The following is a 24,231-nucleotide window of genomic DNA, read 5'->3' on the forward strand; positions in this document are numbered from 1 at the left end:
GGAGTGTGGGTGATTCTGTCCAAGTGCCCAGCAGAAGCAAAGGCAAGTATTCCTTGGGAACATGCTTCCATCCTCACCCTCAAAGGTTTCTTTCTATAATTTTCCAAGGAAAATAGCTCACACTCAAAAGAATCAAACACAGAGCGAAACAAGCTACTTGAGAGAGAATAAGCAGAAATAACAGGCAGCAGCAACATGCTCATAAAAACTTTAGATTTAGAAGTTATCAGGCACAATGAGAAAAAATGAAATCTGGCCTTTTGTAGCAACGTGGATGGAACTGGAGAGTGTGATGCTAAGTGAAATAAGCCATACAGAGAAAGACAGATACCATATGGTTTCACTCTTATGTGGATCCTGAGAAACTTAACAGGAACCCATGGGGGAGGGGAAGGAAAAAAAAAAAAAAAAAAAGAGGTTAGAGTGGGAGAGAGCCAAAGCATAAGAGACTGTTGAGAACTGAGAACAAACTAAGGGTTGATGGCGGGTGGGAGGGAGGAGAGGGTGGGTGATGGGTATTGAGGAGGGCACCTTTTGGGATGAGCACTGGGTGTTGTATGGAAGCCAATTTGACAATAAATTTCATATATAAATAAAAAATAAATAAATAAATAAATAAATAAATAAATAAATAAAGAAGTTATCAGTCACAAGTTACAAAACTATTGTGCTTCCTATGTGTAAAGCAATGGAAAACAAGCTAAAAGTATCTGCATCTGCAGGAGATAGGAAACAATACAAAATGACCCAGGATAGCCGAAAAAGAGAAAAAAATGCTTAGAAATGAAAAGAAGGGGGAAAGAGGAGGAAGGAGGGAGGAAGGAAACAAGACAGCTGTATGGGAACATGAAGGGGACCTTGAACCACATGGAACTCATCCTCTACCCACTAGTGAATCTAGGGCTGCGGGAAAGTCCTTTGGGACAATCCTTGGTTTAGTGCCAAGTAGCGGTGGTGTGTCTTTCCCGAGCTTCCTAGTGGGCAGCTCACGGTGTCTATGGGGCACTCTTACTGGTGCACACCGTGCATATGGCATTGTCTGCACCCACGGAGGCCGGAGCTACAGCCAAGTGGGTACATCACCACGTGGTTAAATCTTGACTCACAATAACGCGGATCTGTATTGAATGTGGAAGATTTCGATGTTAAAGTTGAAAGGGTAGTCAGTATTTCTATACCACAGAAAACAAGAAATAAGGGTGCATGATATGCTTTCATATTTCTTCATTATGTTGGGATTTAAACTTGGCACAACAGTAAACACGTACATGTGATAAGTCCTCTCATAATACAAGTGGTTTTCAAACCCTAACAAATCAATCTTCTCACCAGGAAATATGTTACACAGCAAATGGAAAATGAAAGAAAAAAAAAAAAAAAACAAGACAAATACACTCCTACTAAAAGTCACACAAAAAAGATGTTTCTATAAAGAACAGCCAGAACTGGGCGGGGTGGACAAGGGAGCGTGTGTGTGTGCGTGTGTGTGTGTGCGTACAAGGGCTGAGGAGTGAGGGGTTAGGTCTACTCATATCAAAAGACTATAAAGCTGTTATACTCAACACAATTTAGAGCATGAATAAGCAGACCAATAGAACAGAATGGAAATTCTCAAAATAGACAAGTGCACATAGAAATCAAGTATATAGTTAGGATGGCATCTCAAATTCAAGGATGTGGTGACAGACTTTTAAATAAATGATTTGGGACACCTGTAGAGCCGTTTTCAAAAAGATAAACTAGATTTGTATTTCCCGATGGAATGCAATGTGAAATAAACAGTATTACTTATGAAGTATTCTTGTCAAAAAATGTTGAAGATGAAAATAATTAAGCCATCAGAGCTGACTCCTGGTTTATGAGGAATACGGACAACAGAGAAACGAGAGATGAGAAAACAGACAAAAACGGGTAAATTTAGTAGATGGGAAATTTTTCTTTTTTTAGTATATAGAAATGCTACCAGACGATCGGCAACCCAGTTTCTAAAAAAAAAATCAGTGCCTAAAAAGAAAAGACAAAGAAGGTAGAGGAATAGCTGTAGAGTACGTGAGATTTAAGTGTCATAATAGATGCAGTGTGTAAAGCTTGTTGGGTTCTTTATTTGAATAAGCTCACTGTAAAAAATATTTTAAAGAAGGGAAATTTAAAAATAAACTGTATAATGGTATTGCAGTCATGTAAAAAAATCCATACTTTTTAAAAAAAAATTTTTTTTTTTAACGTTTTATTTATTTTTGGGACAGAGAGAGACAGAGCATGAACGGGGGAGGGGCAGAGAGAGAGGGAGACACAGAATCGGAAACAGGCTCCAGGCTCTGAGCCATCAGCCCAGAGCCCGACGCGGGGCTCGAACTCACGGACCGCGAGATCGTGACCTGAGCTGAAGTCGGACGCTTAACCGACTGCGCCACCCAGGCGCCCAAAAAAATCCATACTTTTAAGAAGATGTGTACTGAAGTATATAAGGACTAAATGAAAATTTGCTTTGAAATAAATAAGAGGGGCGCCTGGGTGGCTCAGTCGGTTGAGCATTGGACTTCGGCTCAGGTCGGGATCTCGCGGTTTGTGAATTCGAGCCCCGCGTCAGGCTCTGTGCTGACAGCTCAGAGCCTGGAGCCTACTTTGGATTCTGTGTCTCCTTCTCTCTGCTTCTTCCCCGTTCATGCTCTGTCTCTGTCTGTCTCTCAAAAATGAATTAAATAAATAAATAAGAAGCAAGTGAGATGAATCTTCATAACTGTTGAATCTAGGTTCATTCTATTATTCTTTATTCCTTATCATTCATTATATTATTCTTCCTACTTTGTATATATTTGGAAATGCTCATTAGAGCCAAAAGGCAGAAAGAACCCAGATGCCCATCAAAGGATGAGTGAATAAACACAACATATACACATACAACAGAATGTGTTATTAGGCAACAAAAAGGAATGAAATTGTATACGCATGTTCACAGAACATATTCACCATCACTAAAATGTGGAAGCAACTCGAGTATCCACTGATGGATGAATGAATATATATACCTATAGTAGAATATTATTCAGTCTTAAGAAGGAAGGAAATTTTGACATATGTTACAACCTGGATGAAACATGAGGACAGTAGGGTAAGTAACATAAACGAGTCACGGAAATAGACACTGCATGATTCCACTTATATAAGGTATTTAGATTAGTCAAAACCATACAGACAGAAAGTAGAAGGGTGGCTGTCAGGGGCTCGTGGCAGGGGAGAATGGGAAGTGTTTTTGTTTTTGTTTTTGTTTTTAACGGTTATTTACTTTTGAGACAGAGAGAGACAAGGCATGAACGGGGGAGGGGCAGAGAGAGAGGGAGACACAGAATCGGAAACAGGCTCCAGGCTCTGAGCCGTCAGCACAGCGCCCGACGCGGGGCTCGAACTCACGGACCGTGAGATCGTGACCTGAGCCGAAGTCGGACGCCTAACTGACCAAGCCACCCAGGCGCCCCTAATGGATACAGAGTTTTAATTTTACAAAATGAAAAGAATTCTGGAGACGGATGGTGGTAGTCATTGCACAAAAAATGTGAAGGTGCTTAATAACACTGAACTGGACACTTAAAAATGGTTAAGGTAGTAAACTTTATGTTATGTGCATCTTACCACCATAAATAAATTGGAAAAAAGGAAGAATGGAATACTGATACGTGCTACAATATAGATGAACCTGAAACCGTCATACTAAGTGAAAGAAGCTAATCATAAAGACTACATACTATCCCGCTTATATGAAATGTCCAGAATAGGTAAATCTATAGGGACAGAAAATAGATTAGTAAGTTGCCTAGGGCTCGTAGGGTGGTGGGGAGAGAATAAAAGGGTGATAGCTAAAGGATATAGGGTTTCGTTTTGGGGTGTTCTGGGTATTCACAGAGTCCTTTGATAAAGCTACTAACTATAATGAAATTGTAATTAGTCCCAATAAAGTAAATGATAACCCAAAAAGGGACATTCGGTGCCTCAGACTAGAAGGACATGGGGGTAGAATGGGGAGACGACAAAGAAGAAATTGGAAGAAAATAAGGGAAGTTTCGGTCTCGATCTCTGCATTGTCTATGAAACCATCTTTCTACCATGTCACTGAGACTTGAACAGACTGCAACAGATTACAAGGTTCCTTGAGCGGAGCACCTGGGTGGCTCAGTTGGTTAAGTGTCTGACTCTTGATCTCAGCTCAGGTCATGATCTCATGGTTCGTGGAATTCAGTCCTGCGTTGGGCTCTGTGCTGACAATGCAGAGCCTGCTTGGGATTCTCTCTCTCTCTCCTCGCTCTCTGACCCTCCCCCACTCTCTCTGTCTCTCAAAAATAAACTTTAAAAAGAAAGAAAAGTCCTATAAAACTTACAACACACAATATTTGAGTGGGAAAATTGATCTGAAGACATAAATCTGAGTATTTTGAGGATATAGGGATGATGGGGGAAAGGAAGTTTTTTCAGAGAGTGTTAAATGAAATAATGAACTACAAACAGAAATTCATTCTGCTCCCTGGAGTTTATAAAAATGAAGAAATAGGACTTTTACATTAGGAATTAATCCCTCCTTAAGATCTGCAAATATCTTCTGAGTGCTTTAGAAATTCTGGTATGCGTGTTCACAAGCGCTAACTCCCTTCAAAGACACAGTTATTTCTAAAATCCTCACCATTAAGTAGCAGGTTTTCGGTCAGCTTTTTCTGTTCCTTTTCTGGGAGCTTAATCCTCATTTCCCCCAGAATGCTGTCCAAATTACCCACATTACCCTTCCTACCTTAGGAACGCAATAGGGATGGGAAATAAGAAAAATGGAATGTTTCTACAATATTAAAAATGCATTCGTTTCTGTGTATTATTAACTTAATTAGCCCGTGCTAAGGATATGAAAAAAGAGAGAAAGTGTAATTTATGTCTTCATAGTATCATTTAACATTTTAAATAGGAGTACCAAGACTCATTTGACTTTTCTAATTATCTGGAAAAATTTAATAGGATGGGTAAAACTAGAACCTGTCGCCTTTCACCTTATCTTGGGACAACTTGAGACAGCAAAAGGTGCCTAAGGTATATTTTAGCACCTTAGGGCTATTAGACCACAGATCTCATTGCTACAGACAAGAACAGGAGCCATTCTCATTTTCCTGAACTCCCAGGTCACTTCCACTGAACCATTGCCAGTACTTCACTTCAATGTCTGCGGTATAGACCTAGATTTGATTTTCCAATTTAAGATGCTTTTTCATCTTACTTCCATGCTCCCTATCCCTCTGACTCTTCTCTGGCCTTTTGTGGCCTGTGGAAACCTCAGCATTACTTATGATTCACAGTGAAAGAAGTTGTTGATATAATAAACTTAATATAAGTTTTTAGGATAGCATTCATTTCTATTTAGAGATGTGTTCTGTGAGTTTTTAAAATGTCTTCTTAGTGCCAAATTAGTGGCTTTCGAGAGTCTTTCCATCACTTCCTAAGCCCAAGATTTCCCAAGTGGTTCAATGCTATATTAAATGCGCAGCATTAATTTGTAGATTCTGTCTCATATTTTTAGGTTCCTTTTCTGTAAGATTCAACCTCATGTTTTCCAGAACAGTGATTGTTGTTATATCAACATGATTGTTGATATCAATCATCCTCACCCCTAGGAAACTGAAAGAAATAACACCAAAATGTAGTCACTCTTAAATGTGACCAAAACTATTAATTCGTGGATAATATATAGTTACAAGTTCTAGCACAAAAAACATAGCTAACTACATTGTTCAAATATTTAAAATATGTTCAATAATAGAGTTAGAATAAAATATCTTCCTTTGGTCAGTCCATAGAGCAGAAAGCTTTAAAGGTAATCGGTGAGCTACTCAGTGAAATACACTAGTGGGGATAACAAATTTCATCCTTCCATCCAATAAGCATGATTTTTTTGTGGATGATACCCAGAGAAAAATATCTTTTTCTGAGTAAATTTCTTTAACCATTACTAATTTTTTTGTTTATTAATCACTTTTCAGACTAGACTTATTTTCTTCTTTGCCACAAATTATAAACTTTTCAATAAGTTATGGAACTCTATCCCCCAGGATAGAACATACATTGTCTGCAAAAGTATGGGCGGATTAAAAGAAGCATAAATATGCTATCAAAATATCTGAAAAGTGGCAAGTATCAAAATTTAACATCTTATGTATATTTTCATCTTTAAAGGCCTTCATTGCACAGCAAAGGAAACCATCAACAAAACAAAAAGGCAACTACTGAATGGGAGAAGGTGTTTGCAAATGATATATCCAGTAAGGGGTTAAAATCCAAAATATGCAAAGAACTCATACGACTGAACACCGAAAAATGACAAATAATCCAATTTAAAAATGGGCAGAGCACATGAATAGACTTTTCCAAAGAAGACATGTAGATGGCCCACAGACACATGAAAAGATGCTCAGCATCACTAATCATCAGGAAAATGCAAATCAAAACCCAATGAGATATCACTTCACACCAATCAGAATGGGTAGTATCAAAAAGATAAATAATAAGTCCTGGTGAAGGTGAGGAGAAAAGGGAGCCCTTGTGCACTATTGGTGGGAATGTAAATTGGTGCAGCCACTCTGGAAAATAGGAAGGAGGTTCCTCCAAAAACTAAAAATAGAAGTACCATATGGTCTAGTAATTCCACTTCTGGGTATTTACAAGAAAAAAATGGAAACGCTAATTTGGCAAGATACTATGCCGTTTTGTTTGCTGCAGCATTACTTACAATAGCCAAGACGGGGAAGCAACCTAGGTGTCCATTAACCGATGAATGGATAAAGAAGAGGTGGTACACATACACATAACGGAATACTACTCGGCCGTAAAAAAGAATGAAATCTTGCCATTAATGACAACATGGATGGACCTGGAGGCTATTATGATAAATGACGTAAGTGAGACAGAGAAATACAAATATCATATGATTTTGCTTACTTGTGGAATCTAAAAAGTATAACAAACAAACAACAGACTCATAAATAGAGAGAACAGGTGGTTGCCAAAGTAGAGGTGGGTGGGGGATTAGGTGAAATAGAAGATTAAGAGGTGCAAACTTCTAGTTATAAAGAAAATAAGTCAGAGGGATGAAAAGTATAGCATAGGGAACAGAGTCGATAATGTAATAACTATGACAACAGAAGGCAACTACACTTACCATGGTGTTTCATAATGTGTGTAATTGTTGAATCGCTATGTTGTCCACACGAAACTAATGTTATATGTCAGTTATCCTTTTAGAATAAATTAATGAAAAAGGCCTCTGTGCCAACCATCAGCCTATCCTGATAGATGTATCAGCTTTAAGAAGCATACAAATCAAAATCTCACCAAAATTCGTTATTAAGCAACAGAGAAGCCATCATTTCACAAAGTCAGACTTTACCTTTCCATACAGTACAAATATACTCTCAATGATTTTTAAAAATATATGAAACGGAGAAAATAAGGCCACTCTTCATTCACTGGCACCTAAGGCACTTATTGCTGGCCCTCTAACAGGCAGAACCCCTCCCATCCATTTATTCTTTGTAATTTCTCATTTATTTCCATTTCATACTTTTCAATGCCTTCCTTTTCCTCTTCTCATTTTAAAATTTCAGAATCACAGTGTATTCAAGAATAATAGCCAGGATTTCTCAACCATGGTCGCAGGATTTCTGACTAAAGCCACCTCATTCCCAACTAAGAATGAGAGGACCCCGTAGGTATGTCTTCGTAAGAGAAAACAGTCATTACCTTGTAAAAGATTTTTTTGGACAATCTTTTTCACTTAGATATGAAATAGAATTGTTAGAGAAATTCTCACCATCGACTGGCAGATTGTTCACCAACTCTCCCTGTTTCTTATCTTTGAGTTCTATCCCCATGTTTCCTGGAACTTTTTTCATGTCATTGACCTCAACCTCTCCTTCAAAGCAAAAGAAGGGAGACTTCTGGTATTACTGTGAATGATGTCGTGATTCCACACAATTAAAAAAAAAAAATTGCCTTTGTAGCATTACAGCTAACTGCTGAATGAAAAGAGACCCAGCCTAAAAAATAGGCCTTTGGGCCTACAGAGGTTTCTTGTTATTTCTAGTATAATCTCTGAATGATAGGCAGGGCAACAGAGCATGCGATTATGAGTATAAACTTCGCAGTGCATTAGAATGATACAGATTGCTGATCTAAATAGTTTTCTCAGCACTTTTATTGCTTTGAGATCGCCTCTAACTTTACCAAAACTTTCCTTCACTTTTTACTGTGTTAAACTGGAATTTAGCTTTCCGCCATAAAAGAAGGTATGCTAATTATTGGCAGAGATTTCAGATAATGACTTGGGAAACAACAAAGAGCGCTGAAGTTTTATTGCTAAAAGTTCTGATAATCTATTATCTAACTGTAGGCATTTATACATAAACATTTTTATAAGATGTGTAAGACAGATTTTAAAAGTCCATGCAATCATGATGTGGAAAGAGCATTATATTGTAATTTAGTGGAAAGAATTTGGTTCTTAGATTTCTAGTAGCATCTTACTCTTAGTTGTTATTCTATTACCTGTTTTGGCTTTTATTCCATCCATTCCATCCATTAAGATACCAACATCAAAGTTCCCATTAGCTGTTAAAAAAAAAAAAAAGACTTAGTTGGGATCCAGAAAATGATAGATAGAGCTTTAGAATGAAAACATAAAGTACCCATACTGTAAAAAAGCTTAAGGCAGAGTCCAGTATTTCCACTATTTTATTTGAGTCCATTTTTAATTTTTAATTTCAGGCTTTCTGGGGTTCAATTTGTATTTGCAAAATGGACTCGGAGTCTAGGAAAAACATTTTATGATGCCACACTAGTTCATAAACTCTACAGGACAGTTCATGCTCTCTGTGTTCATCTTTGTTCTGGCAGGGACAAGACTCATGCAGGTACCAAGAGTAAAAGAAGTAAAGGCCATAATTCTCATCTCTTGTCTTTTACTAACATACTTTCTCCTCTTCTTTCTTAATCACTGCGTCCATTTCAGTATGGCTGCTGACTAATTATTACTCTACCACTGCAGTAATTGCTATTAGTTCTTTATGACTCCAAATAATTATTATTTTTTCTTATTCTTTTCTGCTCTTTTCAGTTTATCTCTTGATTCATCTTTCCATACTCATGAATTATTCATTTATTAATTCATACATAAAGGGAGACAGATATAAAGCCTCACTCCAAGGAACCACCAAACAGACCAAATAATGACAGTTCTTAGGCAATAAGGCTTTGAAAGAGCTCCAGTTCCCCTCTGCTCCCTCCAGTGGTTTCCAGGCTACTAGCTTTCACTGCAAATAGAAAATGTTATTTTTCAAGGCTATTACGGAGCTGTAAGACAGAGGATGGGAATAGGGCAAATTAAAATATCACAAAGCTCACTATTCTTACTGAGATTCAGTCTTTTTTCTCTTAAATCCTCCCAGATTGCAGCAAACCTTTGGTTAATTTCCAGTTCTGAAAATGTTAATTTTGACCATTTTTGCCAGTTTGCTCATTGCTCTTATGGAGGAGAGAGTTTTTCGGTGGTTCCTATTCTGCCTTTTATCTGACATCCCCAAGTGAGTTTCTGAAGCTAAAAATAACCTCTGGCAATTGTTGATAGTCCCACTTAGTTATTTTTTTCCAGATGTCCCAGGGAAACTTAAAAGCATAAAGAAAATAAGCAAATAAAAAACTAACTACATGTTTTTCATTGGTACACAGTAGTACTTGAAAATTAAGGAATGATTCAATAAAAATATCTTTTGGGGAAAAAAAAAACTCACCCTATCAGAAGGGTATAAAACCCATGGCAAAGACATAACTAAATAGTATATGAATCATGTGAAAAAAAATATTTTTTCAGGTAAGAGGCAGTATTCAGTAAAATGTTTCTAGGTGATATTGCTTGACCTCAGTGGATTGTGCTCAGCTAAATATATTCTTTTTTGGTTTATTTAAAGTGGGGATTACTTTGTGATGCATCACACTTCAATCCTAATATTTTATTTAATACATACAATACTGACCTTGAATCGTGAAGTCTGGTCCAAGGATATGATGATCCATGCCTATATAGAAGTGGCAAAAATGTCATTCATATTGGCTGAAACCAAAGCCCTTGTTCCTGTGAAAACTACTAACCTGACTGAGGCCCCAGCAACATTCTCAGCCTCTACTAGAATACTAAGAATTGTGATACACTAGACATTAAGTTCCTTGGGTCAAGGACTATGTCTGTATTTCGTGGTCATTGTATTTCTGGCACTGAGCAGAATACATGCTATATAGTGCTCAGTAAATATTTGTTAAATAAACGAATAAGTATCAACTTTAGATTAATATATTGAGAGAAAAAATAATTCTTATTTCAGCTACATAAGTCCTATAAAAAATGTCAGCTGCAAAACCCAAATTTTCATGAAGGCATAATGATATCTAAATCACTCACCATCAACTGGTACATCTGAAGCATCTGAAGCAACTCGTACATCATTAAGTTCCTCAGCTGTAAGTCTGATTGCCATGTTTTCAAGAATAGAGTCAAGGTCATGGTCATCATCTTGCAACCCAACAAAAGAGAAAGATACGAGGATATTAAAATAAAAATCAAAATATAATATAAATTCCTAATGTATGGTGGTATCAATTTCATCATAAAAAAAAGAGGCTAAGGACATTTAAATTTTTAAAGAGAAATACTAATGGACTAAAATTATCTATTCATTTATACCCAAAATATCCCACACTGAAGATAAGCTTACATAACACAATACATCAGAATAAGGCTGAGACACCACTCAGGTTAATTTTAGCAGCAAAAACTGCAAATATAATAGTTATTTTTTATATAAACATTTATACAAGGAGATTCAGTTTGGTCACTGTATTTCAAGATATACTATCTTAAATTTTTATAGCTGGGCCTAAATTTTATTATTTCCACATCAAAAATCTAGGTAAACCTAAATATTTAGAACACCTTTTAAAAACAAGACAGAAAATTATTTAATCAGTAGGAACATATGTGTGTATTAAAACTAATCATGGAAATATATATGAGAATGGCAGGGGGCAATATTTAATAAGAAAAAAAGCAAAACACAAGAGTCTCAATCTGACATCTTTATTTGAATCTCACTCACCTTTTACATCTTCTGCACAATTCAGCAAACTAGTCTTATATATTTTTCTACTAGCTGTAGCTGCAAGAAACACATAATTTAGGTCATAGAGAAAATATCTAGACATGCTAAAACAATATCAAATATCCAAGTTCAGAAATATACAGCATAAAATAATTTGCTCCTAAAATTTACCTAGTATCTTCTAGAAATAATAAAACAAAAAATGTAAACGAAATTCTTAATATGGTAAATCAATTCTTTAGCACCTGAGACAATTATTAATATTTGCCAGGCCAAAGCAAAAACACTTCCTTATGTTGTGTTTTTTCTGAGTCCACATTTTTCCCCCTCTACTAGTAAGGATAGTTCTACATCTCTCCTCGTCCTCCTCCTTTGTCCTAGAGGTCTTAACCCAAGGCATCTCAATGGAAGGAAAAATAACTATCAATATTCCTTAGTCCAGATGGCAAGACTGATGATTGATGAGCCTCTTGATTTTGACATATTTTTAAATGGCAATTTATGTATTCCTAAATATGAAAAATAATTATCTTTAGAATTATGGATATTTTTAACTCTAACTTCTAAGTGATCTAGAATAAACATGGAGATTTGGATTATACAAAATTTGTAGGCTATAATTCTAATTCCCTCAAGATTCTACCTGATACTTGCAATGGCTGAACAACTCCCTGGATGACTATATTAACTCTCTTGAAGACTATTCTGATATTTGAAATGCCCACCATTAATTGGAAGTAATTTCTTTAGCTCCGAATGCTCTGGTGAGGACTCTATCCCCATATTTTGCAAGACATTTTCCAGGTCACTGAGGTCAACTTCTCCTCCTGCAGAACAAAAGAAGTAGAGAAAGATGACACTTTAAAAAATAGCATAATTTCCAGTTATTAAAGAGAAATAAAGCATAATGATACCTGCTAAAAAATAAGCAGTCAGCTACAGACACAAAATGAACAGTGTTTCTTTAACACTGGCAAAAGAGATGCTCCCATAATAATGGTTATAAAGTAATATTTCACAATTGAATAAGGTTCATATAACTTAAAAATTATTAGAATAATAAAGATGATCGGTACAAATAACTTAATATAGGGTATGGAAATTAAGCTAGAAATCAATAGCAAAAGCTACTAGGAAACTCCCCTAACTTTGGAAACTAAAGAATGCCTCTCTAAATAAATCATGTGTCAAAAAAATAAACCAAACTGGAAGTTAGAATATTTTGAATTGAGTAAAAATAATAATATTACATATTAAAACTTAAAGGATATGGTAAGGTTGTGCTGAGGGAAATTCACAGCCTTAAATGCATGTAATAGAAAAGATGAAAAGATCAATAACCCAAGGTTCTATCTTAAAAAGTTAGGAAAGAACAGCAAATTAAACCCCTCAAAAGGAGAAGAAAAGTTCTAAGGACAAAAGCAGAAACTACTGAAATGAAAAGCAAACTTTAAATAAAATCAATACAGCCAAATGTTGGGTTTTGGAAAGACCAACAAAAGTGATACATACCCGCACTAAGACTGACAAAGGAAAAAAAGAGAGAAAGCACAAAGAATAAATATTTCTAATGACAAAAAGGACATTACTAAGAATAGCCAAGAAGAGTTTAGAGAAGTAAATAAAATTGGGAGGATTTATGCTTCAGATATCAAGACAGATTAAATCTACATTAAAAGAGTAGGTATACTGGTGCAAGGACCAGCAGATAGACCAAAGAACAAAAAGAATAAAAAGTCCACACGTTTATTATCTTTGATTTATGAAAAAGCTAGCCTTACATTAAAGTAGGGAAAGGATCATCTTGTCAATAAATGGTGAATATCCATTTAGAAGAAAAAGGGACCCTTATCCCACATCATGTAGAAAAATCAATTGAGTGGATTATAGATCTAAATGTGAAAGGAAAATAATAAAGCTCCCACAAGATAAAATAGGAGACGTTTTCATGACCGCGGTGTATGGAAGGATTTCTTCAACAGGCTCCCAAACATTCTAACTATAAAAGAAAAAAGGTTGACTAATTCAACTACGTGTCAAAGAGAAACTTTTGTTCATCAGAAGATAAAATACAAGAGGAGACACCACACAGCACTGCCAATGCCCCCGCGGAGAAGCTGAGATCACCACCGAATTTGAAATATTTAAAGTGGATTCAAAATTGTTTCAGTAATGCAGACAATTAAGTGCGTTGTTGTGGGTGACGTTGCTGTTGGTAAAACATGACTCCTGATATCCTACACAACAAACACATTTCCGAGGATGTACCGACTCTTGGTGACAACTATGCAGTCACCATTATGATCGATAGGGGGCCATACACTCTTGGACTTTCTGATACTGCGGGGCAAGAGGACTATGACAGATTACAACTGCCAAGTTATTCTACAAACGTATTTCAATGTATCTACGAATACATTTCTACAAATGTATTCCAGTCTGTTATTCAGTGATCTCTGCCTCCTCATTCGAAAATGTGAAGGAAATGTGGGTGCCTGAGATAACTTACCACTGTCCCAAGACTCCTTTCTTGCTTGTCGGGACCCAAATTGATCTTAAAGATGACTCCTCTACGACTGAGAAACCAAGAACAAAGAGAAGTCTATCCCTCCGGAGACTGCCGAAATGATGTGAAAAGCTGGCCCATGACCTGAAGGTGGTCAAATATGTGGCGGGTTCTGCACTCACAGAAAGGCCTAAAGAATGTATGTGACGAGGCAATATTGGCTGGCCTGGGGCCTCCAGAACCAAAGGAGAGCTGCTGCTATGAACAACTCTCCAGAGCCCTTTCTGCACTGCTGGTGTCAGCATTGTACTAAAAGCAATGTTAAACTAAAGATGAAAAATTCAAATTCATTTCTGCAATAATGACAAGTGCCTTGCACCTACAAACATGCACTTGTGTGAGACAAGGCCCATAGGTATGATTCCCTTCCCTTTCTCAATATTAGTTAATTCAGTAATTGTGTATTGTCAGAAAGGGATTAGTACTAGGTTTTTATCTTGTTGTTTCAAAAATATTTTTTTTGTTGTTTAAAAGCAAGGCATGCTTGTGATGACTCTGTAATTGACGAATTTGGGTTGTTAAAGCTACTCCCAGGCTCCATCCACTCTCGAGTTGCAAATATTTATGTGCCCAACATGAAAGCAGCCAAATCCATAAAGCAACTATTAATAGATATGTAAAGGAAGAAATTGATAGCAATGAACTAACAGTAAAGGACTTTAACATCCCACTTATACCAAATATATAAAGCAACTATTATTCTGGAGAACAATCTGGGAAATCCAGTTTTTTTCTTTTACCTTTATTGGCGGGGAGGAGAGAGTATGTGGGCATTTGTTTTTATTTAGTCATGCTTTTTAAATTCATTAGCCACTGGACAGCTCTTAGGGGGAAGAGGATGGACTGACTCCACATTCCATTTCCTAGATCAAGTTTAGAACACTTGTCCCCCACCTGGTGCTCTTAGGAAGGAGTATAGTAAATGCCTCATTTAATAACATACTCATAGTTAAAAGTTGCCTTTTCTCTCCACCCATGAGTAGGCCCAGTACTGGATGAAATTCCTGAAAGTAGGGAGAACCTGTCTGGCCCCTCCTCTTTTCTAGGATGTACTCTATATGTGACTGTGACTTTCAGGGAAATTTGATTGCCATATGCTATTTTTTTGACGTTACTTTCTAACTTCTTTCACTGATAAATGAAGAAAAGTGTTTTGGGGGGTATTTTGAAATACATCCAATGGATTGAGTGTGTAATTAAAAAACATTTTTCCCTATCAAAAAAAAAGACGATAAAATATAAGTGAAAAGTCAAACTATACAGCAAGATATTTATAGTTTATATAACCTGCAAGGGACTTGTATCTAGAGTACATTAAAAAAAAAAACAAACAAACAGGTAAAAGATAAACGAAAAATGCAATAGGAATTTCTGGGAAAGATGGCAAGGTAGGAGGATCCTAAGCTCATTTGTCTCATGGATACCCCTCGATACACCCATATCAGTGTAACCAACCCAGAAAATAACCTGAAGACTGTCAGAACAGACCCCCCACAGTTAATTGAAGAGAAGAGGCCACAATGAAAAGAATGGGAGGAATAATGGAGATGTGGTTAGAACCAGACCCCCAGGAAAACCAACCACAAATGTGAGGGACGCCACAAGCACGGAAAAGGGAGAGGAAGAGATCTCCTACCAGGCACCCCAGACATGGGTGACCTGCACTGTAAAGACAAACCCCCATAATATTTGGCTTTGAAAGACAGAGGGGCTTAACTTTTTTTTTTTTTAACTTTTACAATCACTGGAGCTTAACACCTAGAATTTTAAAAATCAGTTGGCTTGGCTCTGGGAGAGCTGGAGGGCAAGAGGAAACAGTCTCCATCCTTAAAGAGACAGCATAACAAACAGCCCTGCAGGGATCCAGCATAGAAGTGGCAGTTTGAAAAGTGGCTGGGATATAGAGAAAGGAGATTTATTTACTAATCTCAGAACTTCTCCTGGAAGGGCAGGGATCTTTAGGAGACTTCTCCAAGAATAAAAGACCTGGCAGGCACCATTTCTCTCCCCTACCCCCACCCTAATCCAGATACCCAGACAGCTGCAGGAACCAGCTGGAACACTTGCCATGTAGCTTGCTAACACCGCTTGACCCACCCCTGCATTCTCCTGCAGACTGCCCCCTCCAACCATCCCCACTGGGCAGGAGTCCATCCAAAGCAGCACTAGATGCCTCTCATTTTGTAAGCAGCAGGCAGCTCCAACACTGTCCAGGACCACTCCCAAGTGACTCTTGCCCTGGGAGAGGGAACATAATCACACACATCAGTTTGACTATATTCCCAGCTCTGGGATGGGTACAGACCTCTGACTGCCAGCTCTACCCACCAATGAAGATCTCACAGCGGGCAGCAGAAAGTGAGCACCCTGATGTTTGGTGCAACCACAGCTCTGGCAAATGGGGTGAGGGCAGGCATCTGGTCTGACCCAACTCAAGCCCAAGGTGGCCCCAGACTGGCCCTTTAGCATCACAGGGACCAAACCTTGTCCACAACAGGCAAAGAAGGCCATTGCAGATGACAACTGATGGCAAACATGACTCAACAATCACAGCCCTAGGGCATGCAACACCCAGAGAAGACAGCTGAAATGCTAGTTTTTGGTGAACAGGGGACATTACACAACAGGACACTACAGGGCCTCTTCTTCATAAGACCGCTTTTTTCAAGATCAGGGACATAGCTGACTTTCCCAATACATAGAAACAGACACAGGGAGTTAGACAAAATGAAGCTGCGGCCTATGTCCCAAATGAAAGAACAGGTCAAAATCACAGCAAAAGAGCTAAATGAAACAGAGATAAGCAATATACCCGATAGAGAATTTAAAGTAATGGTCATGAAGGTACTTACTGGATGTGAGGAAAGAGTAGAGGATCATAGTGAGAAATTCAACAAAGATATGAGAAAATACAAAAAAAGAACCAGAGATGAAGAACTCATTAACTAAAATTAAAAACACACTAGAGTGAATAAATAGTAGACTAGAGGAAGCAAAAGAACAGATCATTACTGAAAGAACAGTAATGGAAAGCAACTAAGCTGAAAAGGAAAGAGTAAAAGAACAATATAAAATGAGAATAGAGAACTCAGTGACACCATCACATGTAATAACATTAGCATTATAGGGATCCCAGAAGGAGAAGAGAGAGAAAAGCGGCCAGAAAAGTTTGTTAGAAGAAATAATAGCTGAAAAATTCCCTAATGTGGAGAAGGAGACAAATCAAGATTCAGAAGACTCTGAGTCCCCAACAAAATAAACCCAAGGAAGTCTACACCAAGACACATAATAATTAAAATGGCAAAAAATAGTGGTAAAGAGAGAACTTTAAAAGCAGCAAGAGAAAAAAGTTATATGCAAGGGAAACTCCTTAAGTCTATCCGCTGATTTTTCAGAAGAAACTTTGCAGTCCAGAAGGGAGTGGTATGATATATTCAAAGTGCTGAAAGAAAACAACCTGCAACCAAGAATACTCTATCCAGCAAGGCTATCATTCAGAATAGAAGGAGAGACAGAGTTTCCCAGACAAACAAAAGTAAAAGGCATTCCTCACCATTAAACCGGTCTTACAAGAAATGTTAAGAGGAATTCTTTGGAAAGGAAAGGCCATAATCAGGAGCAAGCAAATTAGGAAAGGAAAAAAATTCACGGGGGCATACAAACATAACCAAAGTGGTAGATCAATCACTTATAAAACCAGTATGGAAGTTAAAGCACAAAAGCAGTAAAATCAATTATAGCTATAGAAATCAGTCAAGGAATTCACAAAATAAAAGGAAGTAAAATATGAAATCATACATATAAAATGTGTGTGTGGGGGGGGGGAGGGGAGAAATTTAGTGCTTTTAGAATGGGTTCAAACTTAAGCAACCAGCACCTAATATAGGCTGCTTATATGCATAGGATATTATATATAAACCTGATGGCAACCACAAATAAAAAAACGTGTAATAGATATGCAAAAAACAAAAGAAAAAGATATTGACGCATATCACTAAAGGCCATCAAACCACAACGGAAGAAAGCAAGAGAAGAAAGGAACAAAGAAGAACTACAAAAGCCACCAAAAGCTACTAGAACCGATAAATGAAATCAGCCAAGTTACAGGGTACAAAATCAATATACAGAAATCTGTTGCATTTCTACACATTAATAATGAAGTAGAGAAAGAGAAATTAAGAAAACAATCCCATTTTCAATTGCACCAAAAATAATAAAATATTTAGGAGTAAATTCAGCCACAGAGGTGAAAGACCCATACATTGAAAACTATAAAATATTGATGAAAACATTGGAAGATGACATAAACAAATGGAAAGATATTCCATGCTCATGAAGTAGAAGAACAAATACTGTTAAAATGTCCATAGTATGCAAAGCAATCTACAGATTTAATGAATTCTCTATCAAAATACCAGTAACAAATATAACAAATAGTCCTAAAATTTATACGGAACCTCAGAAACCCCGAACAGCCAAAACAATCTTGACAAAGAAGAACAAAGCGGGTGGTATCACAATTCCAGATTTCAAGTCATACTACAAAGCGGTAGCAATCGAAACAATATAGTACTGGTATAAAAAGAGACATATAGACCAATAGAAAAGGGTAGAAAGCATATAAAGCATATTTAGGCATATAATCCACAATTATATGGTCAATTAATCTTTGACAAAAGATTATACAATGGGAAAAAAGACAATCTCTTCAACAAATGGTGCTGGGAAAACTGGACAGCTACATATAACAGAATGAAACTGGACCACTTTACACCCCACACCAAGGGATACTAAAATGGATTAAAGACCTAAATAGGAGACTTACTGCTATAAAAATCTAGAAAAGAGCACAGGCAGTAATTTCTCTGACATTGGCCGTAGCAACATTTTTTTCTAGATATGTCTCCTGAGGCAAGGGGAATAAAAGCAAAAATAAACTATTGGGATGCCATCAAAATAAAAACTTCTGCATAGCAAAGGAAATAATCAACAAAATTAAAAGACAACCTATTGGATGGGAGAAGATATTTGCAAATGATGTATCTGATAAAGAGTTAGTATCAAAATGTATAAAGAACTTACACCAAGTCAACATCAAAAAGCCCCAAATAAACCAATTAAAAAATGGGCAGAAGACACAAGCAGACATTTCTCCAAAGAAGACATACAGATGACCAACAGACATGTGAAAACAAGCTCAATATCACCTATCATCAGGGATACACAAATCAAAACTACAATGAGATATCACCTCACACCGGTCAGGATAGCTAAAATCAAAAACACAAGAAACAACAAGGGTTGGTGAGGATGTGGAAAAAAAGGAACTCTCGTGCACTGTTGGTGGGAATGCAAACTGGTGCAGCCACTGTGGAAGACATTATGGAGAGTCCTCAAAAAAATTAAAAATAGACTACCCTATGATCCAGTAATCACATTACTGGGTATTTATCCAAAGAATACAAAAACACTAATTCAGAAGGATATGTGCACCTCTATGTTTATTGCAGCATTATTTACAATAACCATACTATAGAAGCAGCCCAAGTGTCCATCAGCTGATGAATGGATAAAGAAGATGTAGTGTGTGTGTGTGTGTGTGTGTGTGTGTGTATATATACACGCACATATATATATATATACACACACACACACACACACACACATACACATACATATATATAATGGAATATATATATATATAATGGAATATATATATAATGGAATATATATATAATGGAAATTATATATATAATGGAATATATATATAATGGAAATTATATATATAATGGAATATATATATAATGGAATATATATGTAATGGAATATTATTCGGCCATAAAAAGAATGAAATCTTGCCATTTGCAACAACATGGATGGAGCTAGAGACTATAATGCTAAGTGAAATAAGTCAATCAGAGAAAGACAAATATCAAAGGATTTCACTCATATGTGGAATTTAAGAAATAAACAAACAAAGAGAAAAAAAAAGAGTGAGAGAAACTAAGGAACAGACTCTGAAGTACAGAGAACACACCGATGGTTACCAGGAGGCAGATGGGTGGGTGGGTTGGGGGATGAGTGAAGTAGGTAATGGGGACTGAAGAGTACACTTAGCTGATGAGCACTGAGTAATGTATAGAGCTGTTGAATAATGTATAGCTGTCACTAGAATGTATACCTGAAACTAATATAACACCTTATGATACATATACTTGAATTTAAAAAACAAAAATTTTTTTAAAAATTCAGTATGTAGAACACAGACATCCAAGCAAATAGGCAACAGACATGAAAGGAGCTTTATAGGGGCGCCTGGGTGGCGCAGTCGGTTAAGCGTCCGACTTCAGCCAGGTCACGATCTCGCGCTCCGTGAGTTTGAGCCCCGCGTCGGGCTCTGGGCTGATGGCTCAGAGCCTGGAGCCTGTTTCCAATTCTGTGTCTCCCTCTCTCTCTGCCCCTCCCCCGTTCATGCTCTGTCTCTCTCTGTCCCCAGAATAAATAAACGTCGAAAAAAATATTAAAAAAAAAAAAAAAAAAAAGAAAGGAGTTTTATAGCAGAGGTATCCAAATAACCAGTAAACATGAATGCTCAACATCATTAATCATTAGGGAAATCCAAAAATAACAGTGGGATACCACAGCATGCTCACCAGAATGGCTACAATGGAGAAGAGAGATAATACCAAGTATTAGCAAGGATGTAAAGCAATTGTTGATGTGTCAAATGGTACAACTGCTTTAGAAAATGGATTGACAATATCTACTCAAGTACACACAATCCCATCTTACAACAAAGAAATTTCATTTCTAGGTGGATGGCCTAGAATTGTGCACATATGTTCACCAAAAGGCATATACAAGAATATTCATAGCAATATGTTCTTCATAACTGCTCCACACTAGAAATGTCCTGTGATGGTAGACTGGATACATATCTTGTGGTATACTGACCCAGTGGAATATCGCACGGCAATTCAGGTACAACGAGCTAGTCAGAAATCATTTTACCTACTACCGCACATTCTCTAAAGATCTCCTTGACTATAATTTGACTGTACAATATGCAGCAATGAAAACTAACAAACTGCCGCTACATGCAACAATGTGGACAAATCTCAGAGAATAAGATGTAATACAATGTTACATGAAAGAAGTCAGACATCATGGAACACAGATCAGATGACTGCATTTATACAAATTTCAAAAGCGGGTGAAACTAATCTGTGGTCCTAGAATACAGGCTGCAGTTACCTCCAGAGAGTCCAGAGGACATGACTGTGAAGTGGTAGAGTGGCTCTTCTGTATTATTGATAATGTATTCCTTCATCCAGGTGATAGATAAATACGTATGTTCACTTGGTAATAATTCTTAAGCTGGACACATTACACAATGTAGTAATTACGTGTTTCATACTTCAGTAAAATCTCTATCACAGGAAAAAATATAATTTAGTGTAGACTTGGGATCTCATATTTATAGTAATTTCTCACTGACCTGTAATAACTTGTACTGAATCTATCAATGTTTTTAGATCAGTCTTCCCTTTAGCTAAAAAATAAGACATAATGGAGATACAAAGCAGGTTCTTTAAAAAATTATAAAATAAGAAACCAGAAATAAGCTACATTTCATTATTCCACATCACCATTTGGGCTCACTTGAATTGCTTAATTCTTAGTTTTATGACATTGATTCTATTTTACTTTTTTAAATTTTTTTAATGTTTTAATTTATTTTTCTTTGAGACAGAGAGAGACAGAGTAGGAGCAGGGGAGGGGCAAAGAGAGAGGGAGACACAGAATCCAAAGCAGGCTCCAGGTTCTGAGCTGTCAGCACAGAGCCTGACGCAGGGCTCGAACTCACAGACTGTGAGATCACGACCTGAGCTGAAGTCGGACGCTTAACTGACTGAGCCACCCAGGTGCCCCAAGACATTGATTCTATTTTAGTAAGCTGGCCTTTGACCCTTGAACCATAAAGTCTGGCCCATGGAAAAATATGCTTTTACTCAGCTCTTTTAGTCCTTATAAACAGGATAGAAAATACCATCCATGCAAGTTAATTCTCTAAAGGCCCTCAATTCTGGTAATGCTATGACTCTTAAGTATGAGTCTCTAGTGAAGAAAAGTCTATTTTCATCTCTGGTTCATTGCTAATATACTCTGATTCTCCCTGTTGCTCAGAATTGCTGCAAATGATTACAATGTACTAGAAGTAAGTATTAGTGGCCTGACCAAAGGCAGTTTTTGTTTTCCTTAGGAATCATTCACTTTTTCGCTCATTTACTCTATCATCTCTCACTCAACATTTATAGGGTGCTTACTTATAGGCCAGACACTCTGCTACGTACTAGATACAGAATAACCTTTTCTATTCTAAGGTCACATTAAAGTGACAAGACAGGCAAATAAGCATACATTTACACAATGTGGCAATTATAATGAAAAATGTATGCAGTTATTGTGGAAACACAGAGAAGAGACATCTAATGGAGCCTGGGTATTTAAAGAACTTACTAGAAAAAGTGCCCTCAACTCTAATAAGCAATGGTGAGGAGTAGGTCAAACAAAGGGGAAGGGGAAACCCTCTGAATAGCGGGGAAAGTATAAACAAAACAAAGATGCGACAAAAAGCATGATATATGTATGCTTGGAATAAAAGTTCAATGTTAGTGAGGGTAAAATACTAGATTGAACAGATAAGGCCAACCCAGATAATGAAAGAGCTTGTTTGCCATAAAAAGGACTTGAGACAATCCCAAGTACCTAACTGAAAGCCATTAAAGGATTTTAAATTGGTGCAGAATGTCATCAGATTTGCATCTTATATGGATCACTCTAACGTCTAATATTTTGTGGAAGCCGTTGTAGTAGCTGAAGTCAGGAATGAAAGGACCTAAAATAGGGCAGTGGTAGCAGGGAGTGAGAGAAACTGATGCATTTACCTATGGGATTTTTTCCAATGGTTTATTATGAAAATTTGTAAACATATAGCAAAGTTGAAGGAACTGTGCAATAAACACCCATATGCCCACCATCTGATTCTACTATTTAACATTTTACTATACTTGGCTTGTCACATATCCATCCATCTACCCATCTGTGTGCAGTAATTTTTAAATTTAGGTTTATATAAAGGTAAAACTTACAAAATTAGGTGACAGATAATCCAGATAGTGGTTGACAGGAATTGGGGGAATCAAAAATGAATTCCATATATCTAGCTTAGGTGAATAGATGGATAGGGAGAGCACAAATGAGATTGAGAATACAGGACTAGGAGACTGGACAGGAAAATACTGAATTCAGTTCTAAATTCTAAATTCAGTTCAGTTGGGAAAAAGAAGCATCCCATGGAATATCCAAGTAGAAATGTCTAGCAGGCATTTGGATACACCAGTCTGAAGCTGTATAGAAACACAGATTTACAGTCATAAGCATGTAGATGATAGGTTGAACAAAAGACAGTGATGAGATTACCCAGGTAGAGTATGCAAAATGAAAATCAAAAAATGAGAAGATCCAGGTTAGGAGGAAAAAAACACAGAAGCCAAAGGAGAATAATTTCAAGAAGGTGAGGATTATCACCAATACAAAAGACCGTAGAAAGCTCCAATGAAAAGTGAATAATGTCTAATGCAACTAGCAAATGGCAGGTTACTGGTGCCCGGAGAGAACTTTCAGTGGTATTATGGGGCTGTGTCCGAAGAGAGGAATGATGGGGAATGTGGGAAGGGTACACAGTGGGCTTGCATTTATTTCCTTTCCCATCGTTTAACTGTGCTTCCTCAACATTCCCAGATGTGAAAGATGGTCTTGGAATCAGTCTAGTCAAGTGCTTTGTGTTCTATATACATTCAGAAAATGGAAGACAGGATTAGTTCTTGTTCTAGAACTACATTTTTCCCTACATTTTACATCACAAAATTAATCTGGTTTCAGAATAACGCTTACATAGACCCTCGAGACCAAATTTTCCTGAAAGACTTTTTATATCTAAAATGAGTCACCATAAAGTGGAAGTTTTCTTTTCATCTCTCCAGAATCTTCTTTGGCGAGTTCAAAGCCCATGTTCCCTAGTATCTCGTCCAGGTCTCTGACAGCTACTGTCTCTCCTCAGGGAAAGAGAAAAAAATATGAAAATTCCTACTAATGCTGAAATGTTCCATATATTTTACCCATTCATTATAGACTTGGCAGAAATATGCAAGATCCATGGAACATGTTTCAGTTTACGGCAGGGCTTCAATACGGTTAGAATTAAGCTCACTTCTCTTAAACCTTTTTGGAAAAATAACCATATACACCATAAACTTCTAAAGGAACAGAATTAGTTTCCAGTGTATAATTTTTATGATAGAAACAGGCAGGGGGCGCCTGGGTGGCTCCGTCAGTTAAGTGTCCGACTTCAGCTCAGGTCATGATCTCACAGTTCCTGGGTTCAAGACCCACATCTAGTTCTGTGCTGACGGCTCAGAGCCTGGAGCC

General features: G+C 37.2%; 1 protein-coding gene across 1 annotated transcript in view; it reads right to left on the bottom strand.

The window, feature by feature from the left end:
- The window catches only part of LOC147571297 (uncharacterized), a 46,722-nt gene extending 22,868 nt beyond the window's left edge, over positions 1-23,854 (bottom strand). The window contains exons 1-5 of the mRNA XM_086696460.1: positions 23,754-23,854; positions 11,900-12,001; positions 11,172-11,231; positions 10,478-10,588; positions 10,056-10,097 (exon numbers count right to left, since the gene is read on the bottom strand). Of these exons, the coding sequence (XP_086552586.1) occupies positions 10,056-10,097; positions 10,478-10,588; positions 11,172-11,231; positions 11,900-12,001; positions 23,754-23,814 (376 nt within the window). The 5' untranslated portion in view covers positions 23,815-23,854. The remainder of the gene's footprint in view (positions 1-10,055; positions 10,098-10,477; positions 10,589-11,171; positions 11,232-11,899; positions 12,002-23,753) is intronic.
- Positions 23,855-24,231: the final 377 nt, after the last annotated feature.

Source organism: Puma concolor, unplaced genomic scaffold (genome assembly GCF_028749965.1).
Source record: "Puma concolor isolate L17-30 unplaced genomic scaffold, mPumCon1.1.hap2 unalloc_scaffold_31, whole genome shotgun sequence".
NCBI lineage: Eukaryota > Metazoa > Chordata > Mammalia > Carnivora > Felidae > Puma > Puma concolor.